The sequence below is a fragment of the Corvus moneduloides genome, chromosome 5, assembly GCF_009650955.1.
Source record: "Corvus moneduloides isolate bCorMon1 chromosome 5, bCorMon1.pri, whole genome shotgun sequence".
NCBI lineage: Eukaryota > Metazoa > Chordata > Aves > Passeriformes > Corvidae > Corvus > Corvus moneduloides.
This window is the reverse complement of record NC_045480.1, coordinates 37,444,455-37,466,585: the sequence shown is the minus strand read 5'-3', so window position 1 is coordinate 37,466,585 and position 22,131 is coordinate 37,444,455. Positions and strand designations below refer to the sequence as shown.

At 38.6% G+C, this 22,131-nt stretch overlaps 1 protein-coding gene and 1 long non-coding RNA gene across 3 annotated transcripts in view; one reads left to right on the top strand and one right to left on the bottom strand.

The window, feature by feature from the left end:
- Window positions 1-22,131, top strand: part of GALNTL6 (polypeptide N-acetylgalactosaminyltransferase like 6) — a 445,447-nt gene that overhangs the window by 390,487 nt on the left and 32,829 nt on the right. Inside the window, exons 7-8 of the mRNA XM_032110017.1 lie at window positions 11,871-11,988; window positions 18,797-18,904. Coding sequence (XP_031965908.1) covers window positions 11,871-11,988; window positions 18,797-18,904 — 226 coding nt within the window. The remainder of the gene's footprint in view (window positions 1-11,870; window positions 11,989-18,796; window positions 18,905-22,131) is intronic.
- The window catches only part of LOC116444524, a 41,809-nt gene continuing 29,239 nt past the window's right edge, over window positions 9,562-22,131 (bottom strand). Inside the window, exons 4-5 of one of the 2 annotated variants that reach the window (XR_004240363.1) lie at window positions 14,654-14,685; window positions 9,562-12,399 (exon numbers count right to left, since the gene is read on the bottom strand). This is a non-coding gene — a long non-coding RNA (uncharacterized LOC116444524). Of the gene's footprint in view, window positions 14,686-22,131 lie in introns of both variants that reach the window. The other variant, XR_004240362.1, reaches the window with a different exon arrangement.

The following is a 22,131-nucleotide window of genomic DNA, read 5'->3' as shown; positions in this document are numbered from 1 at the left end:
CTGAAACTGGAGCTTATTACATACATTATTTGTCAAGAATATGATACATATTTCTTGCTGCATATTTGGCTGTTGGCTTTTGTCTTGATGATGAAATACATACACAGAGGCTCTGAGTGGATCTTGACAGTGGAGTGAACTTCATTATTCCACAGAGAGGTGAAGGAATATTGGCTCGGTTGTTCAGTGTTCATCATGTGGATGCCATTGCTCATGGCAACGGGAGTTTGTGGAGAATGACATTATTCATTTGGAGTTTGCCTGGCACCCATCTTTATTATTAGTGCACAGCAAATAATGTGATGATCTTGAAGAACTACCAGGAATGCATACATGGATCTTGTGCTTCTACCATGTGCTTTCAGAGTTGTTCAATTTGCTGAAACAAAAATAGGAAGACTTTTTTCACTGTCTCCTAATTTTCTTTTTAGTCATCACTTCAGATGGCACCTGTCTGTAATGAGAATCTGTGTCCTACAGCAGACAGGGTGTGTCTTTACAAACTTTAAAAACCCCAAGCGGGTGGTGCATCTCTTGCATCCATTGCTCTCTGACTTAAATCCCCCACGAAGTGAAATCAAATCTCTAGGTGGATCCCTCCCCTGTGATGCAGGAAGAGGAAGGTTGCTTTGTGTGTTGCTTCTGCATGGGGATTTGGAGTATGCTGAGTTTTCTCCTTGGAATACACAGGTGTATAAACCACTCCTAGATTAATGGGAAGGTATCTAAAGGGTATTGGTACTGACAGGGTGATGTATGGAGAAAGAAAACTGCTAATGCAGAGCATGCTGTGTCAGATTTGCTTGAAACTCTTCTCCCTGCTCTGGAAAGAGAAGCAATGAAGACAAAATTCTCACCTCTGTGAAGCTCATTCTTTTTCTGAGAAAATGTACTTAGTCTTTCTTTTTTGCTATTATTCTTTGTCAAGAAGTTGTACCTTCCAGGTAGAGCAGATTTGGGCTTCCAGGAATAGTTGCACCTGCAAGTGATTGAAAGATGTTGTCAGGAATCCACTTCACCTAAGCCCAAAACACAGTTTAGTTGTGACCATATCACTTTTCTGCCTCTGTGGAGAGATTAAGCCTCATCACTAGAAAACAAAGTAAGTTATGAATGGAGTTCTTTTAGCAATACATGAAAGCAAATTTTTTCCCTTTGGCTTGTTTGCTTTCCCACTCACTCCTAATATTAATCGTTAATGGAATAACATCCTGTGTAATTACAGTGGAAGCATGGTATATTTTAAAATATAGTTACGAGGAGAAAATATCTGTAATGTTCTGTTTCATTTTCTCTTCATTTATAAGCAATAACATCCAGAAGAATAGGATCCTGTGTATAGCTTCAGAATGAAAGCTTTAAAAGCAATTCTGTTAATGCTAATAATTTCAATCTTTGACCTGCAGTTCTGTGTTTCATAATGTACTTATTTGTGTTTTGCAATTTATTGCATGTTTAAGAAGGTTCATGCATAATATTCTTCCTTTAAATCTTTCATTAGTTTTTTTTCTTGCCAGCAGAACATGGCTGAATGCTCATGCACAGCAGCTGCTTTACAACCATAACTCTTTCGTGTTATTGCTGGTAATGACAGCCAACATTTACTGTGTGTATTAAGTTAGGTTGTGTTGTTGTATAACGGAAGTTTTTAGGAAAATATTTTCACAAACGTAGGACAACAAATATCAGACTGAGCTAATTACTTTTGTTATCTACACTTTCTATGGGCTCTCTTCTCTTCTTCTAGCTGGAGATGAGTGGTTTGAAAATGTGTTCTCTAGCAAAATAGTCAGCTTTATTATCTTGGTCTTTATGGCATCATAGTTCTCAATTCTGTTTAGCTGGTAGTGAGGAATTATTTTTATTTACAAAAATAAGTGGCAGGAGTGAAACCTGCTGGTGAGATCGATGCTCCCCAGTTCATACCAGCTGCAGAGAGAAGGATCCCTTGACAGTTTTTCAGGGAACCTGGCAAAGTTTCCTAGGTGGGGAGTTGGGGAATGAGCTATAGGACAGGGTCGAAGCCAAGTATTCAGAGGGCTCAGATCAAGAGATCAAAAAGCAAGAAAGTCATGGTAACACTGTAGACACATGTCATCAGAAGACTTCTATCCTTTGGAGGTGTACAGATTTTATTCAATCAGCATAATCTATGCTGACCCTGGCCACCAAATAACAGATGATAGTCTCAAAGACTAAGGGTAGATTACTGCAGCATAAACAGAGGTGATGTAAGTATGTGCAGGGCTAAAGTAATGTCCCATGGTGAGGAGTTTTTGGACGGATGGAGCGGTTTGACTCCTTGGGGGAAACAGGTGATCTGCAGCCTGAAGGCCATCCGTGTGCTGACACCAAGTCGGGACTAACAGCAGCACCTCAGCCTCTCGCTGGGATTCAATTCGCAACCCCAAGGACAGCCTCCACCTTTGAGGCTGAGAAGCTGGGGAAAAGTGAGGACTCAAGGCCTTAAGTGGACACTGAGTCATCTTTGAATCTGCATTTGAAGTCTTTCTCAGAGGAGCTAAGAAACCCGTTGAATCAGAAGCCCTCTTTGCCTAGTCTATAAAATGATAACAGCGTTACCAATTCCTCCTATAAATACCATCTACTTAATGAGACTATCTGTCAGTAACTGTCTAGATGATATTGACACCTTAGGTTTTAACTTTTATATTTTTCAAATTCTGTACTGCTTAGTGTCTAACTGAAGTTTCTTGTAGCCTGTTAATTTCTGCTCTCTCATGCTAGGTAGATGTAACAAAGCCTTTCTGGGTCTACGCTTCAAGAACACCCAGACTGTCCTAGGCCCAAAAAGTATAAACCAAAGAGCCTCTAAGGGGAGCAAGTGGAGGGGAACTTACATCATTAAACTGAAGCTTTAATTGGAGAATTAACCCTGATATGCAAATGAACCAAACCTATAAAGGTGTGAAGAACTCGTGACCTGTCGTCCATCTTGGGGTCCATCTTGGCAATAGCCTCTGGCTGCCAGGGCGTACCTTTGAAGGCCTTTCAAATAAATACCTATTTTATTCTTTTACTTCTGTCCAGTCTCTGTTTTTAGGTGGCCTCTCAAGGCATCAATATAGACCCCATTTTTTTGTGGTGTTTGATGGGGTGAATGATGGAGAAGGTCAAGTGAAATTACAGTTTCACTGGGGTCAGTAGCTGCCATTTCTGGCAAAGATTGTTCTGATTGTGTGTAATTAAGGATTTGCTTTTTCTGTTGTGTTTTTTTGTGTTGGTTTTTGGTGGGTTTGGGGGTGGGGTTTTTTTGTAACCTCTTAACAATAAAGCCTGTCTAGGTTAGATTAGCTCGGTTGGTTAGAGCACATTGCTAATAATACTAAGGTTGTGGGTTTGATCCCTGTACAGGCCATTTACTTGTGGGTCCCTTCCAACTCAGAAGATCCTGTGATCTTCTCACCACTTGCAAGAGTTCTTATTACTGTTTGGTGTACCTTCTTGCCAGTTCAGGATTTGATACACCTTATTTTGTGCTTTCTAATTTAATTATGAAGTGATAGAACTATCTCTAGCACATTTTTGTAAATGATTTGGGCATTATTGATTGCCCAAATCAATTTCTCCAAATCTTGAGATGTTTCCTAAAATAACCATAGCACTTACTTTATCCATATACTATTAGTCTAGATAAATTAAAAAGAATATTTTTTCCTGGAAGCAAGTTGAGACAGAAGTCTTAGGGTTTGAGTTAATGCAGTTGCATTGCTTATATGTTATTATTTTCAGTTCTGAATTTTTTCTTGCAGTATTTTCATTATAGATATCTATAGGTTAGGGTGATCCCTCTTGATCCATGTGCTATTACATGGCAGGCAGTGGGACAGTGCTGGCATAAGAGTATCTGGGCTGTGTGAGCTTCCGGATGCAGGAGGGAAAAAGCTTGCAAGGCAGCTGCAGTCTCTGTTGGTGAGTCACCTAAACGCCAGCAATGTACCCAGTCCAGCCTGATCCCATATCATCTCCCTTTATCCTGCTTTTGAATTACTCCCAGAGGTCCCTTTCTGCTTGCTGTTCTCAGAAATGTATCCTGTACCTTCCAGCTAGTAGAGAATTTTAGTGTGCAACTCCTTGTGTGAAGGAGGTTGGCTGTCTCACTGGTGGAGGTACTGGTGTGAGGACTTGCACTATGTAGGGATTCTCATTCCTGACTCTGAGATCAGTATGGTTTGCTCAGCAGTTTCCCCTATGGCCTGTACAAATTAGCAGAACTCCAGGGCAAACTGATTATCTGCATTTGCCTTTAAAGTCAGGTGCAGAGTTCATATACACAGCTTAATTTCAGTGCAATTGATAAACCAGGATGGTTCATTTCTCTGGTTTTCTACAGCCTGTTCATTTACGACATCAAATTAAAAGCAGATGCTATCATGGGACAATCAAGTGCTCGGCCTCATCAGTTTTCAGCTCCTCCATCTTCCATTAAGAAGTACTTTACAATGTTTTTTCTGTCAGTTCTATATTTGAAAAACTGCTTTCACAGCTTCACAGTTTTTACAAGAAAATATTCTTGTGCTTCAGGTGCAGACTGGGAGAAATCTAATGCCTGCTTCCCCATTACCCTCCATAATAGAGTAACATAGCAAATTATAGAGCTTTAATAAATGTCAGTGATGCATCTAAGAGAACATTTCCAGGATCCCAGAATACCTTTGGCTGGATATTAGCCTCTTCAGGCATAATTTTTTTTGCCTTCTTAAAACTTAATGACAATGTTCACGAAAACTTTGACCACTGGCAAATGGATGACCCACTTTTTGTAGCAATGGCACAGCTACACAAGCTCCAGTCTCCCTCCCTGTCAGCATGGAATCTCTTCAGGCTTCTGCATTAATCCCCAAAGACAGACATAAATGAAATATTGAAATTACCTTTTTTCCCCACTTCCTGCTTGCGTTTGAGGCCATGTGTGTGCATGAGGGTAGAGTGGGGGCAGTTGCTGGCAGTATTGTGGAAGAACTGATCAAAGGAACAACGTTCATCCACATCCTCAGCTCCATGGCAGATCACAGCCGCATCATTAACTGTGTGTCTCATCTAGTTAGCCTAGTGTGAGAGCTCTGTCTGCTCGAGTCAGTCACCAGGGGCAGCTCGTAACACCTTGAAGAAAAGCCAATTTCATCAGGATGCTAGGCAGCAGTATTTTTAGAGACTGCACTAAAAAAGCAGGAGAAGGTCATTGTAACTATACTTCCACTTATTCGAAATCTTTGTAACTCAGAAATGTTCTGGAAATAACCTTCACTAACTATTCAGTCTGATCTGGTGTGTGAACAGTGGCAGGAACAAAAAGGAAAACCCACTGAAACTCCAGGTGCCATTTCCTGGCAGTGCTTCAATACTAACACTTCTCATTTGCGCACCTGAATCATTCAGTGTTACACAAACAAAGCTGGAGCCTGAAATACTGCAGGAGATCCAGAACAAGCAAAGGCTTCTCTTCTGTGTGTAGTTTGTGATGGTGACTGCAATTCAGCTGCCTTTTTGGTCTTTTTTCAAAGTTCCCAACTGCTACAAATATGCACGTGGTGACGTCACTTCTACACCTTATGTACAAAGCTGTTTCGGGTGGGCTGTGATGTCCTTAAATCTACTTTAATCTGCAATAAGTACATAATGTTTTAGAGTTCTAGAAAGCATAGAGCTATAATAATCCAAATAACTTAGACAAAATCACCTGTAACTTTTGATAGCTTCAGACTCTTCAGACTCTTACCTGATTGGATTTGTAGTAATTCATCTAAAAATCTGCCTTGGGAGGACAAAGTCTCACTTAAAGGACTATTTTGGAAATAAGAACCTATTTTCAGGCCATTGGTTATGTTTCAAAAGGAATCATTTATTATCTTTAATGAAATTGAAAATTTCTCCTTGAGTTTAAACTTTGCTTATGATGCTATACTGGGCTTAAGTAAATTAATAAAGCAAAAGTAAGCCCTGGAAGATAATTCTCTGGATTATATCTGTCTAAAGAGGGGAAGAAAATATTGGATAGTAATTCTGTTCAGATACTGCCCCCATATGTTCTGAGAGAACTTCCTCGAAGATAGTGATGGGATTTAATGAACTGTTGTTATTCATAGAAACATAGAATCAAACTGAAGCTCAGCAAAAGCCAGGAAGCCTAAAGTTTCTATTTTAGGGACAGTTGATAGTATTTTGCCTCCAAACTATCTTTAGTTCTACATTTAATTTTCAAATATTATATTTTCAAGGGACAACTATGAATGAAGATAATACATATCAATATGAAAAGGTGCTAAACTGACAGAGTTGTTTCAAATTGTGTTTAGAGGTTGTTTTTGTTTTCTCCAGCAGTTCTTACATCCCACTAATAGATTGAAGGATTTTTTGCTGCTGTTGAACTCCACGTGTCCAAGATCCGTCCCTCCTCATGACATGAATGTGGCTCAGCTGAAGTGCTGCTCTCAGCTCTGCTTTCTTGCTTTTGCAGCACACAGGCTTCAATCGTGTGTGTATGCTTGTGCATTGGATTTGTCTCTTTAGTATGACTTCCAGCTGCTTTTTTGCTCCTCGGTTTTATCCTTCTGAACACCTTTGCCTGCAGGACATTACCAGAAGCTTTCATTTACTTTTTGCTTCAGGATGCTCGTTTTTTGCTGACCCACCTGTTCAGTTTGAGTGCTGTAGATCTCCTCTAGCTATAATTCAGACAGATTTCCCTTGGATTATGAGAGGTAATTGTAAAAAGGGGAAGCCTTTTCTTCAGAGTCTTCCATCTCTACCCAACTCACCTCTTTTACAACTTCATTAATTTTCTAAGTATGAGAGAAAAGGCTAAAAGGGCCTCATCACCCCCATAAGGGCTCATTGCTTTTTTACAATTTTTTTTAATGAAGTTTAGCAATGTGGTAAGAAAAATAAACATGTGTGATGAAATTATGGTGAAAACTTCTATAAACTGAAAGTCAAGCACTTTTAGAGGTTTCTTTGTAGCTGAGTCTCCACAGCTTTCTGGCTCACCATTTGAAGAATGGGGTTTTATCTTAATATTTCCCAAACAAAAGTCTAGTTTAAAAATTGAATATGATTATAGACAGACTTTGGAGTTAATTTTAAATAATACAACTTGGCTGCTACATGTTGCAGCACAATGATCATTTGAACTAGTAGCTGACACACATTTATCTAGGGTAAAAGTTGTTCAGAAAAAGGGACACTTGAGTTAAAAAAGAAAGAGTAACTGCCATAGGCTAATGTCACAGAGACAGCTTTTACTTTCTGAATGTTGATGATTTTATAAACATTGAAATGAGTCATGTTGTTAGAATGGATAAGAGATAAAACAATGCCTTACAGAAATACTAACTATAAAAGAGTTGATACATTTAAAAATACATTTTAATTACATTTGATTAGAGAATTAAATATATAAATGAGTCCAGTTTTTTTTTTACTTCTTGAGGAATTCAGGAACACTTACCAATATTCATTTCAGCTACATCGATATCTTTTCCTATGCTCCATATAGAAACTGTCTTTAGCTGGAGGAGCCTCTAAGTTTTTATTTTTGTCATGTAGTTTCTTAACCTACATCACTTTCTTGCCATCTGATCAACTCATCTTAATTTCAGTTTGGTTTACTTCTGTATTCACTTCCTCTGAGTGGCCAAGTCTGTCACTTACATAACACATACATAAATTTTAATTTTTAGTTTTATCAGAACTTTTATCTAGGATTAGTGTCAGCTTTAAGAAGTTTTGATGCAGTATCAGGAATCACTGCAGAGAGGACCTGGAGCAGTCACCAGTGAAACAAGGTAACTGAATTTATTCCCTCTCCTGAGGTGCCTTCATGTGGTTATCACTAGGGTGAAGAGACACTTCTTAGCTTAGCAAGACATTGAAATTCATTATAAAAAATGCAGAAACCTAGCTCAAAGCTGCATTCAGTAGGTCACCACCAGTCATTTCTGGGGCTGCTGCTGTGCCAGCAGCAACATGGCCCCTTTCCTCCTTTTCCATTACATCCCTGACTCCCTGAATTGAGTAGTCAGGACCGAGTCCTGATTCCTGTTGCGGGCTGACATTGGCCTTGTTTTTGTGTAACGTGCCAGTGGGTTTGGCACTGAAGGTCAGTTTGTTTGGTGTATCCTGCACGAGATGGACTCCTCTCTCCAGCATTTGTCTGTCTCTGTTCAGTAGTTCAGCACAGAGCCTTTAATCAGTCTGGATTATACAGAGAGGTGCAGAGTGCAATATGTGCCATTCCCTGGATATGATTATAATGGCCAAATTTCAGCTGTTTTAGGGAGGTGGTTCCTATCAGTGTATCTACTGTGCATGTCGTCTAGCACAAGTACTTTCCCATTTTCATTTCCCTCATTTGCTTTCTGCAGGCTATGAAAGCTCCTCTTCCCTTTTCACAAATCCTTTAGTTCCACTGTATGTATCACTCTTGCAGTGTAATTATTCTAAACCCTGCTATGCAGTTTGCTTGTTTGCAATGTACCACATTTGTTTCTAATGTAAGTAACTTCACATTCCTTTGAAGTTCATTCATTTTTCTCTTACCTTGAAAATTCATAGATGAGATTATCTTTCCTTCCTCTGCATGCTAATTGCAAGCAGTTATAAAATCTTTGCTGGCTATAGTTTGAGCTACTGCTACACTTCTTTTAATGTACTCTTTTGTTTGTGAGCTATCTTTTCACATTAAGTATTTGTCTGCCTTTTTCTCAGTCTATCTTTTTTTGCAAAACAAGTTTTCAGGGGTCTAGGGGGCGGGTTTCACACTTTAACTAAATCAAATTCTTGTTCTGTCTCATCACAGCAAGCTTTGACCAGTTGGGCCATTTTTCAGTCAGCTAGCTTTTACTTCCAGTATTGTTCTTCCAGGTATAGTCAATGAGTCTGTGCAGTAGTTCTCATGTGGAAGGTCTTTACAAATATTTTTAAGTTTAGCAACCTTACCCTTCCAGCTTTTCTAATGTGTTTGGAGTCTTTGTCCTTTTAATGTTTTGATCGTAAGCACTTTACAGCTTTCCACTGTAATTACTCACATAATATTATGCTATAATAGTTCAAGTCTGATTGTTTAAGTATCTGAGTAGGACATTTCATGAAAAAAATACTTCTACAAACATAGCTTTGTACTTGACATTTCTATACTGAAGCCATTAAACAAGAGATTAATTCTTCTCCTTTGGGCTCAGTGCAGTTCTTTTATCTGTGTAAGTGATCCTATTGATACATAAGGACTTTTCATATCAGCCATGATTGCAATACTGGACTCTTGTCTTCATATTTTGGAGACAATTTAAGGCCTGTTCAGCAGTAGCTGCTTGTGGTGTGGAGTGGAATTCGTGCTGTGCCAAGTGCTCAGTTTCACACAGCTTATTACTAATTCCACTCTAATGAAAACCAAAAGGCCATCCTGCTTTTCCTCTTCATTGCTCTTCCTACAAAACAACAAATGTCAGAACATCTTGTGGAATAGGAATTAATGGGGCAACATTACATTCAATTTCTTCTCCTTTTTTTCAAGGAAATGCAAAAATTATGAGTTTGCTACTGTTCCAGTCATCAGGTAGTTTTTTTAATTGCAATAAATGTTCTGAACATTCACATCCAAATAACAAGGGGCTTGATTACTCAGTATTTATCACTAGAAAAAATCTGTAGATTGGAATATAATTTGTAAATATTTGCCAATTATTTTGCAATTTTAAGACTCTGATTTTGTTCATCTTCCATCTGATTTATCTGCGGCATTTGCCTTTTTTATAGGTCATTCACTGTACTGAGAGAAATGCTTTGGAAAGATCTTGTATCTATGAGAATTAGAGAAATCCTGCATTTTCCCAGTGATTTCTGGGACTACATTTCTTCTGTCAGTAGCAATTTAGTTACAAGCATTCTCTATGTAAGTCCTTCTTTATAAAAGGACAATATGTTTTGATTATTTAGAACCTGAAGTCAAAAAAAACAGGTTGTAATTAGATTTACTTTGGTAGGAATTGAAAATGTATTGTAGTAGTCAGAATCCCCTGGGGAAGGTTTCTAATAAAATCTCTGTTGAATTTATTCATATGTGGAAATACAGTCAATATTGAAATACGAAATGTCAATAAAAGTAAAAAAGTATTAGCATACAGTGTATGTTACAGTACACAGCCTTGCCAGTTCGGATATTTTTTTGCAAAGCTTTGTTTCTCAAAGCTTCTATGTGCTTTTAAAAATGTAATCTCTAAAGGAAAATGAAATTAGTCTGTAAGAGTCATGAAAATGGGTAGTTTAATTTTTTTTTTAGATTATTTTTTTTTTAAACTACCATATAGAAGTGAAAGGAAAATTATCCATGTTTCTCATTACCATGAATGCAAAGCAAGGGATCATCTTCTAACATTCATGCGTGGGGATTCACCGGGTGCCTGATGGTGGCAGAGACCACTCAGCTGTTTGCTTGCTATTTTATCATCTCTACTGCCTTGGATAAAAGACAGCAGTATAAAAAAGTGTTAAGACAGAGAAAATACGGCAGAAAGTTCCATTAACATGATGTCCTCTTCAGTAAACTTCTAACTTATGCATGGATTCCTGAAATATTTACCAGTCCCAAGTTCACTGCCAAATCCTAAATCAGTGGCGCAGGGGGAAGTTTTTATTTTCCAGTTAGGACTTCAGGGATGATACCATCTGCATCCAGTGCCCCAAACAAACCACCAGCAGTAATTCAAAACAAAATGCCCAGGATGGAATAATTTTTCCTAGGGGCTTCACTGTTACAAGGCACGGGACATAAGATCCAGTTTCATGTCCGCTCTCTGGTAAGGGAACATTGACTGGGAGCCATCCAGGTCTCCTGAGGCTTTGTCTTTTCTCTCTCTCTGACCAGCCATCAGCATGACTGTGTTCCTTCTGGCCTCTTGCTCTAAAACTCATAAGGCCTGTGTTGATCTGCATTGATGGAATTTCATAGTTGGGTTGGACTTTCTTAAGCGTGTTGTTTCCCCTCCTGTTCAGCATGGATGCCCACCAAAATTTCAAGGAATCAGTGAGCAGCATTTGAATCCTGAGAGCTGTCAATATATTCACTGCATTAGGAATATGGTCTTCTTGGTATTGAAAGAAAAGAGAAAATACTTACTTTCCAGTACAAAATTCCTGCTTATAAATTTACAATATGTTTTTGTCATTATTCTCTAACAGTAACATTAAATATCACATTTGTTTTCTATATTGTCTGTGAAAAAGACTGAGTTGATTGAAGCAAATTCCACATATTTATTCATGGAATAAATGGAAACATGGGAAACACAGCAAGTTATTTGTCTATAAGTCACATTACCACTGTGAGAAACATTTGAAGAGTTTTAAATGCTTAGGAAAGGAGATGTTTAACTCCCACAGTTTCTCTTCATCCATCCTCTTTCACCTTTCTGCCTTTCTCTAGCCAGCACCTATGAGACTGAAATGAATTGAAAACTTTTGCTCACTTTCAAATGCAAGTTATTTCACATGGAATACTGAGACTCATTAAGTACTTTGGCAGGTTTCCAGAGTCCCTTTCTCTGTTACTTAGCAACAAACAGAACTTTGGAGGGGGCTGTTGTTTTTTGGGTTTTGTTTTGTTGGGATTTTTTTAAAAAAGGAGTTTGTGCATGACTGTCTACCATTCTCTAGATCTAACGCATTTTCTGTTTCTCATCTAGAGCCCCTTTTTGGATGAGTAACGGTAAATATTGTTTGGTTACACTACTGTTTGTCTATGCCTTTCATAGCTTCGCATTTCAAACAGCATTCACACAAACACACCCAGAGGCACATGCACACATGGTCCAAACATCTTCACTATTGTTTGTGTTGCTTTATTCATCCTTCAGGTCTCCTGTAATGGCTGGAGGTCTATTTGCCGTTAACCGGAAATGGTTTTGGGAGCTGGGAGGCTATGATCCAGGATTAGAAATATGGGGAGGAGAGCAGTATGAAATCTCCTTCAAGGTAAGTCATCGAGCCACGTTATAGAATACTTCCTTGCTGGTGTTATCACAATGCTTTTATTCATCTGGGCTTCTGTCTTTTAACTAAAATTAATTTAATACAATACTTTTTTCATTAGGAATTCCCACTGTGCCATAAACATACGCTCCAGAAGCCATAAAAAATGACACTGAATGCAGTTCCCTCTGAAAATGTGGTAGCTTACCACTGTCAAAGAATGAAGTTCCACTTTTTGCCTTTCATCAAGTCTTCTCCACTTACCTTTGCTCAGATGCTGTGTTTGTGCTCAAGTGTTGAGCTCAGTTCAACAAGCCAACAGAGAACTAATCCAGCAAAAAAGAAAATGACATAATTTTTCTGTCCACATCAACAAATTTAATCATCTCTGGGCATAGGGTCCCCTGGAGTGAGCTAGAGAAAATGGGTGGAAATAGAGAAAGTCATAGGAAGAACGACTCCTTTCAATAGCAGAGGATCACTAGAGCAGCTCAGCTGCCATGAGCTGTTGTCTGCAGGCCAGCTGTTCCAAAGCAGATTTTTTTAAATTGCATTTAAATTATTGTAATGACATATGGGGAGTTTTTAAATACTCAGGTTATGTATAACCAGACACATTATAGTATACCTTCATATCCTGTATGTGGACATGTGTATTGAAATCAATTACTTAGTATTTACATATAGAGCTGAAAGTCTTGTTACTTTCTACATGCAGAACAGGCATTTATATTAGTTTGCTGAGGACTAACATGTCTAATTTTGAAAACTTAATTTATTGTTTAGTATACCCAAGGACATAAGAATTTTACCTCATGGTCTCTACATGCAAAGTTTTTCAAGGACTTGATAGCTTCGTGACATAGATAATTTGAGTCAAATGTATTTGGATAAAGCTTGGAACTGAAATTACAATTCAAATTTCACTCCAGGATCTTTCCAGCCTTCTTCCAAACTCTGTCAGTTTAAAGCTCTTTAAATAAACTTAGCATGTCAGCCATGACTAATATCAGGTATCTTGCTGAATCTGAGTTATCAGCTGCAATTAAAACAGTGCTGTGGCCATTCTGTTGAATGAAATGTACAGTGTTACCCAACACTGGGTTTCCAGGCTGTCTTTACAGGAGTTACTAAGAACAGCAAAATGTTTTGCATTAACTGGCTTACTCTCATGTTTCTCAAAATCATTTTTATACCTCAGCAAAATTAAACAGGAAGGCAGGGGAAACTCAATAGCTAGACCATATGTTTAGAATATAATGATTTACCTTCTGTCCATTTAGATTGTTTCAGAGGCAAGTATAAGTAGCTACTTGTAGCTGTCACAATGGTCTCTGACAGATCACCCATGATTTTATTATCCTATTTGAAATATTTCTTTTACTTATCATCACAAAGAATATACTTGTTGTTCTCTCCAGACTTTGTATAAAAACCATGGTAACACAACTGGAAATTGAGATACCAGATTGTCCCAGTGTATTTTGTTCAAGTGAGAGATTTTTTTTTTTTGGAGGCAGCTGTGTCACACTGGTCCTCGTTTCAGTCATATCCCTGGATCTATCTCATTAGTATATAATGACCTTAGGGTCCCTGTCCTTTCTTACTAGTGTTAAAAGAAGAAAAAAATCATCCTTAGAAATGACTGCCAAATAGGAGTAAATTCCTATTGGAAGAATTTAAGAGATGTAAATTTTAAAAAGAAGATTGCTGTTTGGTTTGGAATAACAAAAAAAAATGGAGAAAAATCACAGAGGTAGAAGACAGAAACAGAAAGGACTGGGTTTTATTACGTCAGAATCACCACTATCAGCTTGGGAAAGGTTTCTGCTTCAGCAGGTTCTACTGTAGCTATAGATTCAGTCATCTTAAAACTTATTTAAATAAGGACAAGTTAGCAAGACAGTTCAATTTACCAGATTTTCTCACAAAACTTGGTAGGATGGTGGACTTGCAAATTGTTACAAAGTCAGTGAAAGTCAGTGAAAAAGCCAGACAACCAGACTGGTTCTGTTTCCTTGGCTTCACTTGAGTGATTCTGAAATGACAATTTACTCTTTCTTAGAGCATCCACATCTACGGCCTGTGGAAGTGTTTTCGGATGGGTGCCCTGTGTTGATGCCAAATCTTATATTAATTTGCTTGGCAAAAAATTATTTGGAGTATTCTGGATGGTGACGTAGCCACAAACTGTGTGTCAAAATATGACCTCTTCATTAAATAGTTTCTTAGATTAATTTTTACGTAAGAAGGTGTTCAGGATTTTTTTTTTTTTTTTTTTGCAACATCAGCATCAATTTTTATAATTAAAAAGGTGTATGACATCTTGGTGACAGACTCTTCGGTGTGTGCTAGACTTGTGAAAGCTGGCAAAACACCAGAGCTCACCTGATTAATAGCATCTCTTCACAATAACAAGGAAAGCTACCGTTTGGGAAATCCTGAATTTAAATGTCAGACAGGCACAGTTTATGTAGTAATCACCACAACACAGAGTAGCAAAAGATACTAATGTCCTGTGTTTCCTGAAGATCCTTGTGATTGACCTTGGCTGTATGCCAGGTACCCAGCAAAGCTGCTCTAACACACCACTCTTCACTTGAAAAAGGGAAAGGAAATATAATAAAAGGCTCATGGATCAAGATAAGGAGAGGGAAAGATAACTCACCAGTTACCGTCATGGGCAAAGCTGACCTGGACCTGGGGAAAAAATATTTTATTACCAATCAAATCAGAGTAGGTCAATGAGAAATAAACCCAAATCTTAAAACACCTCTACCCATCCCTCCCTTCTTCTCAAGCTCAGCTTCACTCCCTATTTTCTCTACGTCCTCACTCTCAGGGGAATGGGAAATTGGGGCTACGGTCAGTTCATCGCATGTTGTCTCTGCTGCTCCTTCCTCCTCAGAGGGAGGACTCATCACTCTTCACCTGTTCCAGCATGAGGTCCTCCAGGGGCAGCAGGTAGATCTCTGTGATCTCTGCTCCACCATGAACCTTTCAGGGGCTGCAGGGGCACAGCTGCCTCACCGTGGTTTTCACCACAGTCTGCAAGGGAATCTCTGCTCCAGCACCTGGAGCACCTCCTCCCCCTCCTTCTTCCCTGAGCTTGATGTCTGCAGGGCTGACGCTCTCACATATTCTCACTCCTCTCTCTGACTAAAATTGCATGGTAACTTTTCCCTCTTCTTAAATCTGTTATCCCAGACGTGTTACTGCTATCACTGATGGCCTTGTACAGGGGCATATCAATTCTGGAGCCAGCTGCCATTTGCCATGTTGAGCCTGAGGGAAACTTTTGGCAGCTTCTCACAGAAGCCACCCCTATTGCCCCCTGCTACCAAAACCCAGCCACGCAAACCCAATGCAATCCTTCGCACTGGACATTCCTTAGGCATCGTTAATCATACCTTAACAAAAATTCTAATGGTGATCCCCTAGCCTCATGAAATAGTCACCTGTATCTACAGTTGTTTTTTCCTTATCCATGCCAATACATCTTCCAAATTCTCTTCATCCCTGTTTTCCAAAACACACTTCCAAGTTCATTAAACCCTTTCTTTTTCATCATTATCCTCATAATCATTATTAATTCTCTCCACAGCTGTCAATCTTGGCAGGAGATAGGGAGTGGAGAGCATTACCACTTGTCAGTGCAATTGTAATCTATATGAAGGACTGACAAATGTGGAATATTGCCAGTTTTCTCAGAATTTTAGAGGTGCTGGTGAGTATTGTTGAAATACCCAGAGTCATCAATTCCCAGTTTACATGGTAGGGTTTTAATATTTCCTGACAGGAAATCCCACTGCACCTCCAATAATTGGTTTTGCAATTTGCGAACCCATTGACTGTAGATTTGCAGTCAGTGATCCTATTTTTCAAGTTTTTTTTTCATTTAGCTAAATGGTCTCACTGCATGTAAAAGTTCACAGGAAAACATTGTTCTTTCTTCTTTTCTACAACTGCCAAATCTGTTCTTTTGGCTTATATTTCAAGAAGAGTGACCACAAAATGCCATCAAAATTTTATATTCTTACTTTCTACAACTTTTTCAGCTCCACAGATCTAATACATTTCTCTTGTTTGTAGTCCATCCCTCCTGCACAATATGAAGAGCACCAAGTTGTCGCCTTTGCATGATATACTTTAGATTCCTCTTCCACCAGTTTACTGTTTGTATTTTCCATTCATTTCAATGTCTCTCACTGTTGTCTGTTTTGTTACTGACTCTCAGCAGCAGTGTATTTCTCAATTAGTTTTGAAGCCTGATCCAAAGTCCATTCAGTACCCTCTAAATCCTTTGCATAATTCGCTGTATGTTTATGTTTCTTTTCCCCAGTGACACATCCTCCACTGCTCAAAAAGCAGGAGTCTCTTACTACAGTAATTATGATTACATTGTAGCATATGGGTTGGAATCTCAGTCTTTCATGCACAGTATTGCATTTTCCACATAGTCTCCAGGCGGGATCACTCATAAACCAGAGAGATAAGGTGGGGGAACCACAAGAGAAGGCAGAATTCAATTTAAAAGACAAAGAGGCGATGTGAAAAGAGAGTGATTCACCCAAAATCCCACAGGAGCTGTAGAACAGAGCCAAAAAATGCATCTGTGACATCTAAACTCCAGTCAGGAACAAAGCCGCATAACCACAGCTTAATTTCTTTTAAAGCTTGTGTTAATGCCTGCCTTTTGCTTTCAACCATCCCTATAAAGTGTTTTGCAACATTCTGTTGGAAGGAGCCATATAAAGATAAATTGCGAGATAGTCTCTAGTTGACACATAAACTACTCTTTTGATCTTTCCAAGCTGAAATTGCATTATTTTGGTTTCATCTTTGTTTTTTTTACCTCAGCTGCAGACCAGATTGATTGCTTTTGTAAGAAGGAGACATTAGCGATCCTGAGAGTTTCATTGCTTCTGATATAATTTTTCCAAATGTCCCACACCACCTGAATTCCTTTCATGGTGTACTGAAGGTCTGTAATACTTAACACGGAAGTCATTTTCCAATTTCTTGCATTTAGGGCATGTGACATAAAAGTGCACATTTTAAAGACAAAGTTGCCACAACTGATCTTCTCAGAAAAATACACAAAATGCTTTTAATACCATTCTGAAGCTCAAAGATAAACAGGAACAGCTGCTAAATATCCTTCAAGGCAGCCCAAGATTCATTTCAATTATCCTGCACGGCATACCTCAGGTGCAGCACAGCATTTTCAGGTTTTATATCTATCAAGTATAAGCCTAACACGGTGTTATTTCTCCTACTTGTTATTGCCTCAGCATATCTGACTGGAGTTTTTTCTAATTTTTTTTCTCCTTTTTTTTTTTTTTAACTGTTACCCTTCTGCTTTAGAGGAAATGCAGTGTATGTCTACTGCAGCTCTCATTGCCTCAGTTAAAGTAATACTGGCCTATATATGTGTATATATATATATATATAATTTCTGCTTTCTTGTCTTTTCAATTTGTTCTGGGGCTGACCTTTGAGTCACATTGCTATGCTGTCCATTCTTCAAAGGCTAAGACGACTTGATTAATCATGGTAATAATTTGTCTAGCCTTTGAAATGACACCTTCATTTAAAAAACAAGAACAAATAGTAAACATAGGTGTGCACTTTCATTGGTGCTCTGGGTTGTTTGAAGACAGCCACAGAGAGGAAATTCCCACTAAAAAAAAGTACAAATGATGTAACATACAAAGGAAATATTGTTAGAAAAGCAAATAGCGTTATTTTAACACTTTTGGTTTTATGATATTTTACTATGTTTATGCATGTGTTTTCCAGTGAGTTAGCTATCATGAGATGAAACAGGTGAGGATTTCAAGGTTTACGTAAGAGGCAAATTTTAAAAAATGGTTTTTTTCAAAGAAAATGATCTTCATGTCCACATGGCATGACTACATGCAAGATTCCGCTGGGCACTAATGAGCTATTTTGGCATGGAGGCAGAGCATTCATTTGGGTCTCCATTCCCAATCCAGCAGTAAACTTCCTCCCTGAGAAGGACTGTACGCACTAGGAGAGTAGATGACATGTCCAAAGGCACCTAGCCAGAGCTCCTATGCCTTAGTCAATTCTGTGATGGGAGGTAGTAAGCAGCAGCTTCCCAAGTAGGTCTCAACTCTACGTGACTGCACATGGGTGTCCATGGAATTTAAGGACAAAGCCCCACTTTCAGTGGTTTCAAGCCTTCCTTAGACATTTACATAAGTATATTTAGGTTTGCCCTGTAATGAGGTTAGATCCTCAAGCATTTCATTATCAGGTCTCAGTAGGATGCTGTGGCTAACTGCTAGGGGACTGTAAGGGCTGATACACAAATGATCCACAAGAAGCAGCTACCGAAATCACATTGTGATTCAAGCCTTCACTCTAACCCCTATTTTCTCTATTCACAGTGTGAATAGCACAGTCAGTCAGGGGCTGAGTTCCAGGACCAGGCAGATACACCCACTATAAGACAAACAGGCAAGCACAACGAAAGTGGCCAAACTTAAAGTCCCTTCAAACCCAAACCATTCTATTCTGTTCTATTCTGTTTTGTTCTATTCTATTTTATTCTGTTCTATATATTTTATAATTTTATTTTGAACATACTCTGCTTTTGCACAGTGAGATTCTGGATGTGACAGTCTGCCATGTTACCAGCATGCCAAGAAGGCCACCATGACTGTGGGAGGGGTCAGCATAGAATGATGTGTTATTTTCACATACACATGAGATAAAGTGCTTTTTTTTTGCCTCGTTTGTTATCAGGAATCATTTTTTCACTTGCTTTCTGTCTGCTTTCCAGGTGTGGATGTGTGGAGGTGGCATGTATGATGTTCCATGCTCTCGAGTTGGACATATCTACAGGAAGTATGTCCCGTATAAAGTCCCCTCTGGAACCAGTCTAGCACGGGTGAGTAATTGGGTCTTGCTGTTTTCCATTTTCGTTCATTATCAGTCTCTTCATTCCTTGCGAACCAGTTTCCAGTAAACTATTAAAATGGAAAATGAATGTTTCTTTATTTTTCTGAAATGAGATGTGCAATTACTGCAGTTATTCTGCCTTTCAGAGATAAGACTGCCAAGAATAAAATGGAAGCTTAAAATTACAGGGTTGGACGTCTCAGCACAGAAGCACGTTTCATGCTGATTCAAAAGAACCTAGGAATAACCTAAGGCTTGCGGTTCTCAAATTGTACAGTGTTGTCAGTCATAGTTTTTATAAGCAGGACCAATTTGAATGCACATTTTCTTATCAGTCAGCAGAACAGGCAGAATCTCATGGAAGGGATGTTTTCTGAGGCAAAAGGCCTGAATAACAATTATTTGAATGACTGTCTGGTTATTGTGTAAAATCTGGTTGTGGAATACAGCCAGCTTGGAGCTGTGAGAGTGAGAAATTACAAGACCTCTAGACATTTCTCAGACTACTGAACACATCCATACCTATGAGGGGCTTTTTGCTCAAGAGAAAATGTTCTGTAACTTTCTGGAGATGTTCACAGGATGTCAAAAATGGGAGATGAAGGGCACAGATGTAGCTTCCAGGAAGATACTAGTATTTATTCATGCTTGAGTTAAATCTTTTCTGGTTTAGAGGATTTTTTTTTTCTTTTAATAAAATGGCATTAATATTAAAGTCTGCATATTGCCATAGGGTAATATTTTATGAATCATAGTTTTTTTCTTAATAATGAAAATGTGTTATGAATAGAAGAATGAATTTCTTGCTTTGAGGGGGAGATATCCTTGGTTTCAGCACCACAGGACAAGGCTTTCTGTACTAACTGCAGCAGAAAATAGAGGCTGCCTGTGCTGCCTGCCTGACAGCTGGCTAGACAGAAAGAAAAATTTGCCTTAACAGGGTATCAGTGCAGACACTGGGACACACAATTCAGTAATGGGATTAGTGGTAGGGGCAGGAACTGTATTGACTAAATTGTGAGATTAATATCTTCCCTCAGTATAGCTCTGTGTCCTGTCAGAGTTGCCCCACCTGAATTACACTGCTTCATTTATGACATTCCCTGCAAAAATCACACACAACTCCAAATAAGAAATTCAAACTTCAGTGTTTGTTTTCTTCTGTTATATCACATAGTACCTCATTAGAGAATATGCTGTCTCATGCACTACCTGCAGGAGCAAAATACAATAATTTCTATTTGTACTACTGGCATCTTGCATGGTTCAGCACCTAACTGGCTTTCATGGTGGCACTGTGAGTGCTTAGAACCATCAGGTACACACAGCCTGCAGCCTCCCTGTACTATTTATTTTAGCTTGATTTCAATAAATCACTCGTGAAATATTACTGAAAAACATTTCCAGTTATAAAAATGGTATCTCTGCCCATGCACAGACTGATCACCCTATAACTTATGGGAAAAGATCTAGTGGTGAGTCTTATCCTTCCATTCAAAAAATGGATAGTTTTCTTCTGTGTTGTGGCAGTCCAAAACATGATACTTAGGTAAATTTGTGACACACAGTTATCACTCAAAGAAACTTTGAATTCTCAGATTCACAGCTTCTTTCCAGTACAGTATTCTTTACATTGCATTAAGGCTACCAAGAGCACTAGAGCTCTGTATGTTTTGGTGTTTGGGGCTATTTCAATAACTAGCCCAGGAAGAGAATATTTTCCTTGACCCATCATATTGTGTGTAATTTTAAATCTAAAAATATTCTCTTTCTCTCATCCTTGCCAGAAAAAGAAAATCAAGGACAGATTAATCTTCAGTGTGTCAGCCCCAAATGGAGCTGTTAGCCAAAGTATTATTAGGCAACTATTCACAGGAGTGGCCTAGATATTTCAACCATCTTTGCATTATCCTCCAAATGTTTTATCATCCAAAGACTATAATCTACGACTTACGGGTTTTTAATCTGAAACTTCCTTCTAGTTCAAATATATAATGAATAACACACTCAAGAATATTTGAAAATATTATCCCCACTGCCAGAAGCAGTACTTTTCACTACTAAGTAGTTTCCACAAAGGTTTTTACTAAATCCTTTTCCACCTTCTGCTGTTTAAAGGAGCACGCCCAAGATGCAGTTCACAAAAGAATGAGCCCAAGAAGGCCCAACTGTGATTATATAAAGGATAGCAAGAGGCCTTTATTCATCGAGGGGGAATTTCCCCTTGTGCAGATATTGCATAAAAGGTTGACAGATTTTCCCATCCTATTCCTCAGCACCTGCTCAAGGGATATGGGGACTGGAATTAGGAAGAGAACAGAGCTTCCAGACAAATTCAGGTATAGCCCAAATGCTCATGCCATGGGTTTCCTTTTAAACTGTTTCAACTCATGTTTACCCTTAAAAAATAATCTTTAAAGTGAGCATTTTACCTTCCCTGGGATTTCACCTCTCTTTATCTTTTAGCAGTGAGTTCCAACACACAGTTTCAGTCAGCTACGTAACACTTGACAAATCTCAGTATCTGTTTAGAGAACTGTGACCTGTCATGAGAATCGTGTGTGCTTTGAGCAATCAGAGACCTGTCAAAAACTTTGTTGCACCTCCCCATCACTAAATAATCATTAGTGTACTACACACAATAGTATGGATCATGACATCAACTTTCTGCATCCTTCTTATTTGTCACTCAAAATCTGGAAAGCTTGTGCATATTTGTTGCTGCCACATCCCACATAAATTGAAAAGCATACACATATGAAACACTGTTAGTAAAATTGTTTGGTGGTGCAGAGCAAAATTAAGGCTAGCCGTAAACATGCATAGTAGATTTATAAATAGATTTTGACAATCAAATGTAGATTAAAAGACTGAATATTTTTGTTTGAAGATGTCTTAAGATGTTGCTGCTTGCCAAAAGCAGTCAGTGTTCAATTCACAGGCAACTGCACCTAAAGAAATAGTAATAGGCATGCAGATGTCAACACTGATTCCACTTTATAACCTGGAAGCACTACATAATTATTCATTCCAAACCTGTCAATCTCTGCACAAAACTGCAGTGACTAGTAACTAATTTTGCTTGTTTATTTTAGGTAAGGCATGTTTAGAAAGCAAACCCCCAGGTCCTAAAAACTGCCGAATTGTTTTACTGGATTATTTTAGTTGCTTTTTGCATTTCTGATTGTTGCTTCCCTTTTAACAATTCTAGCAAAG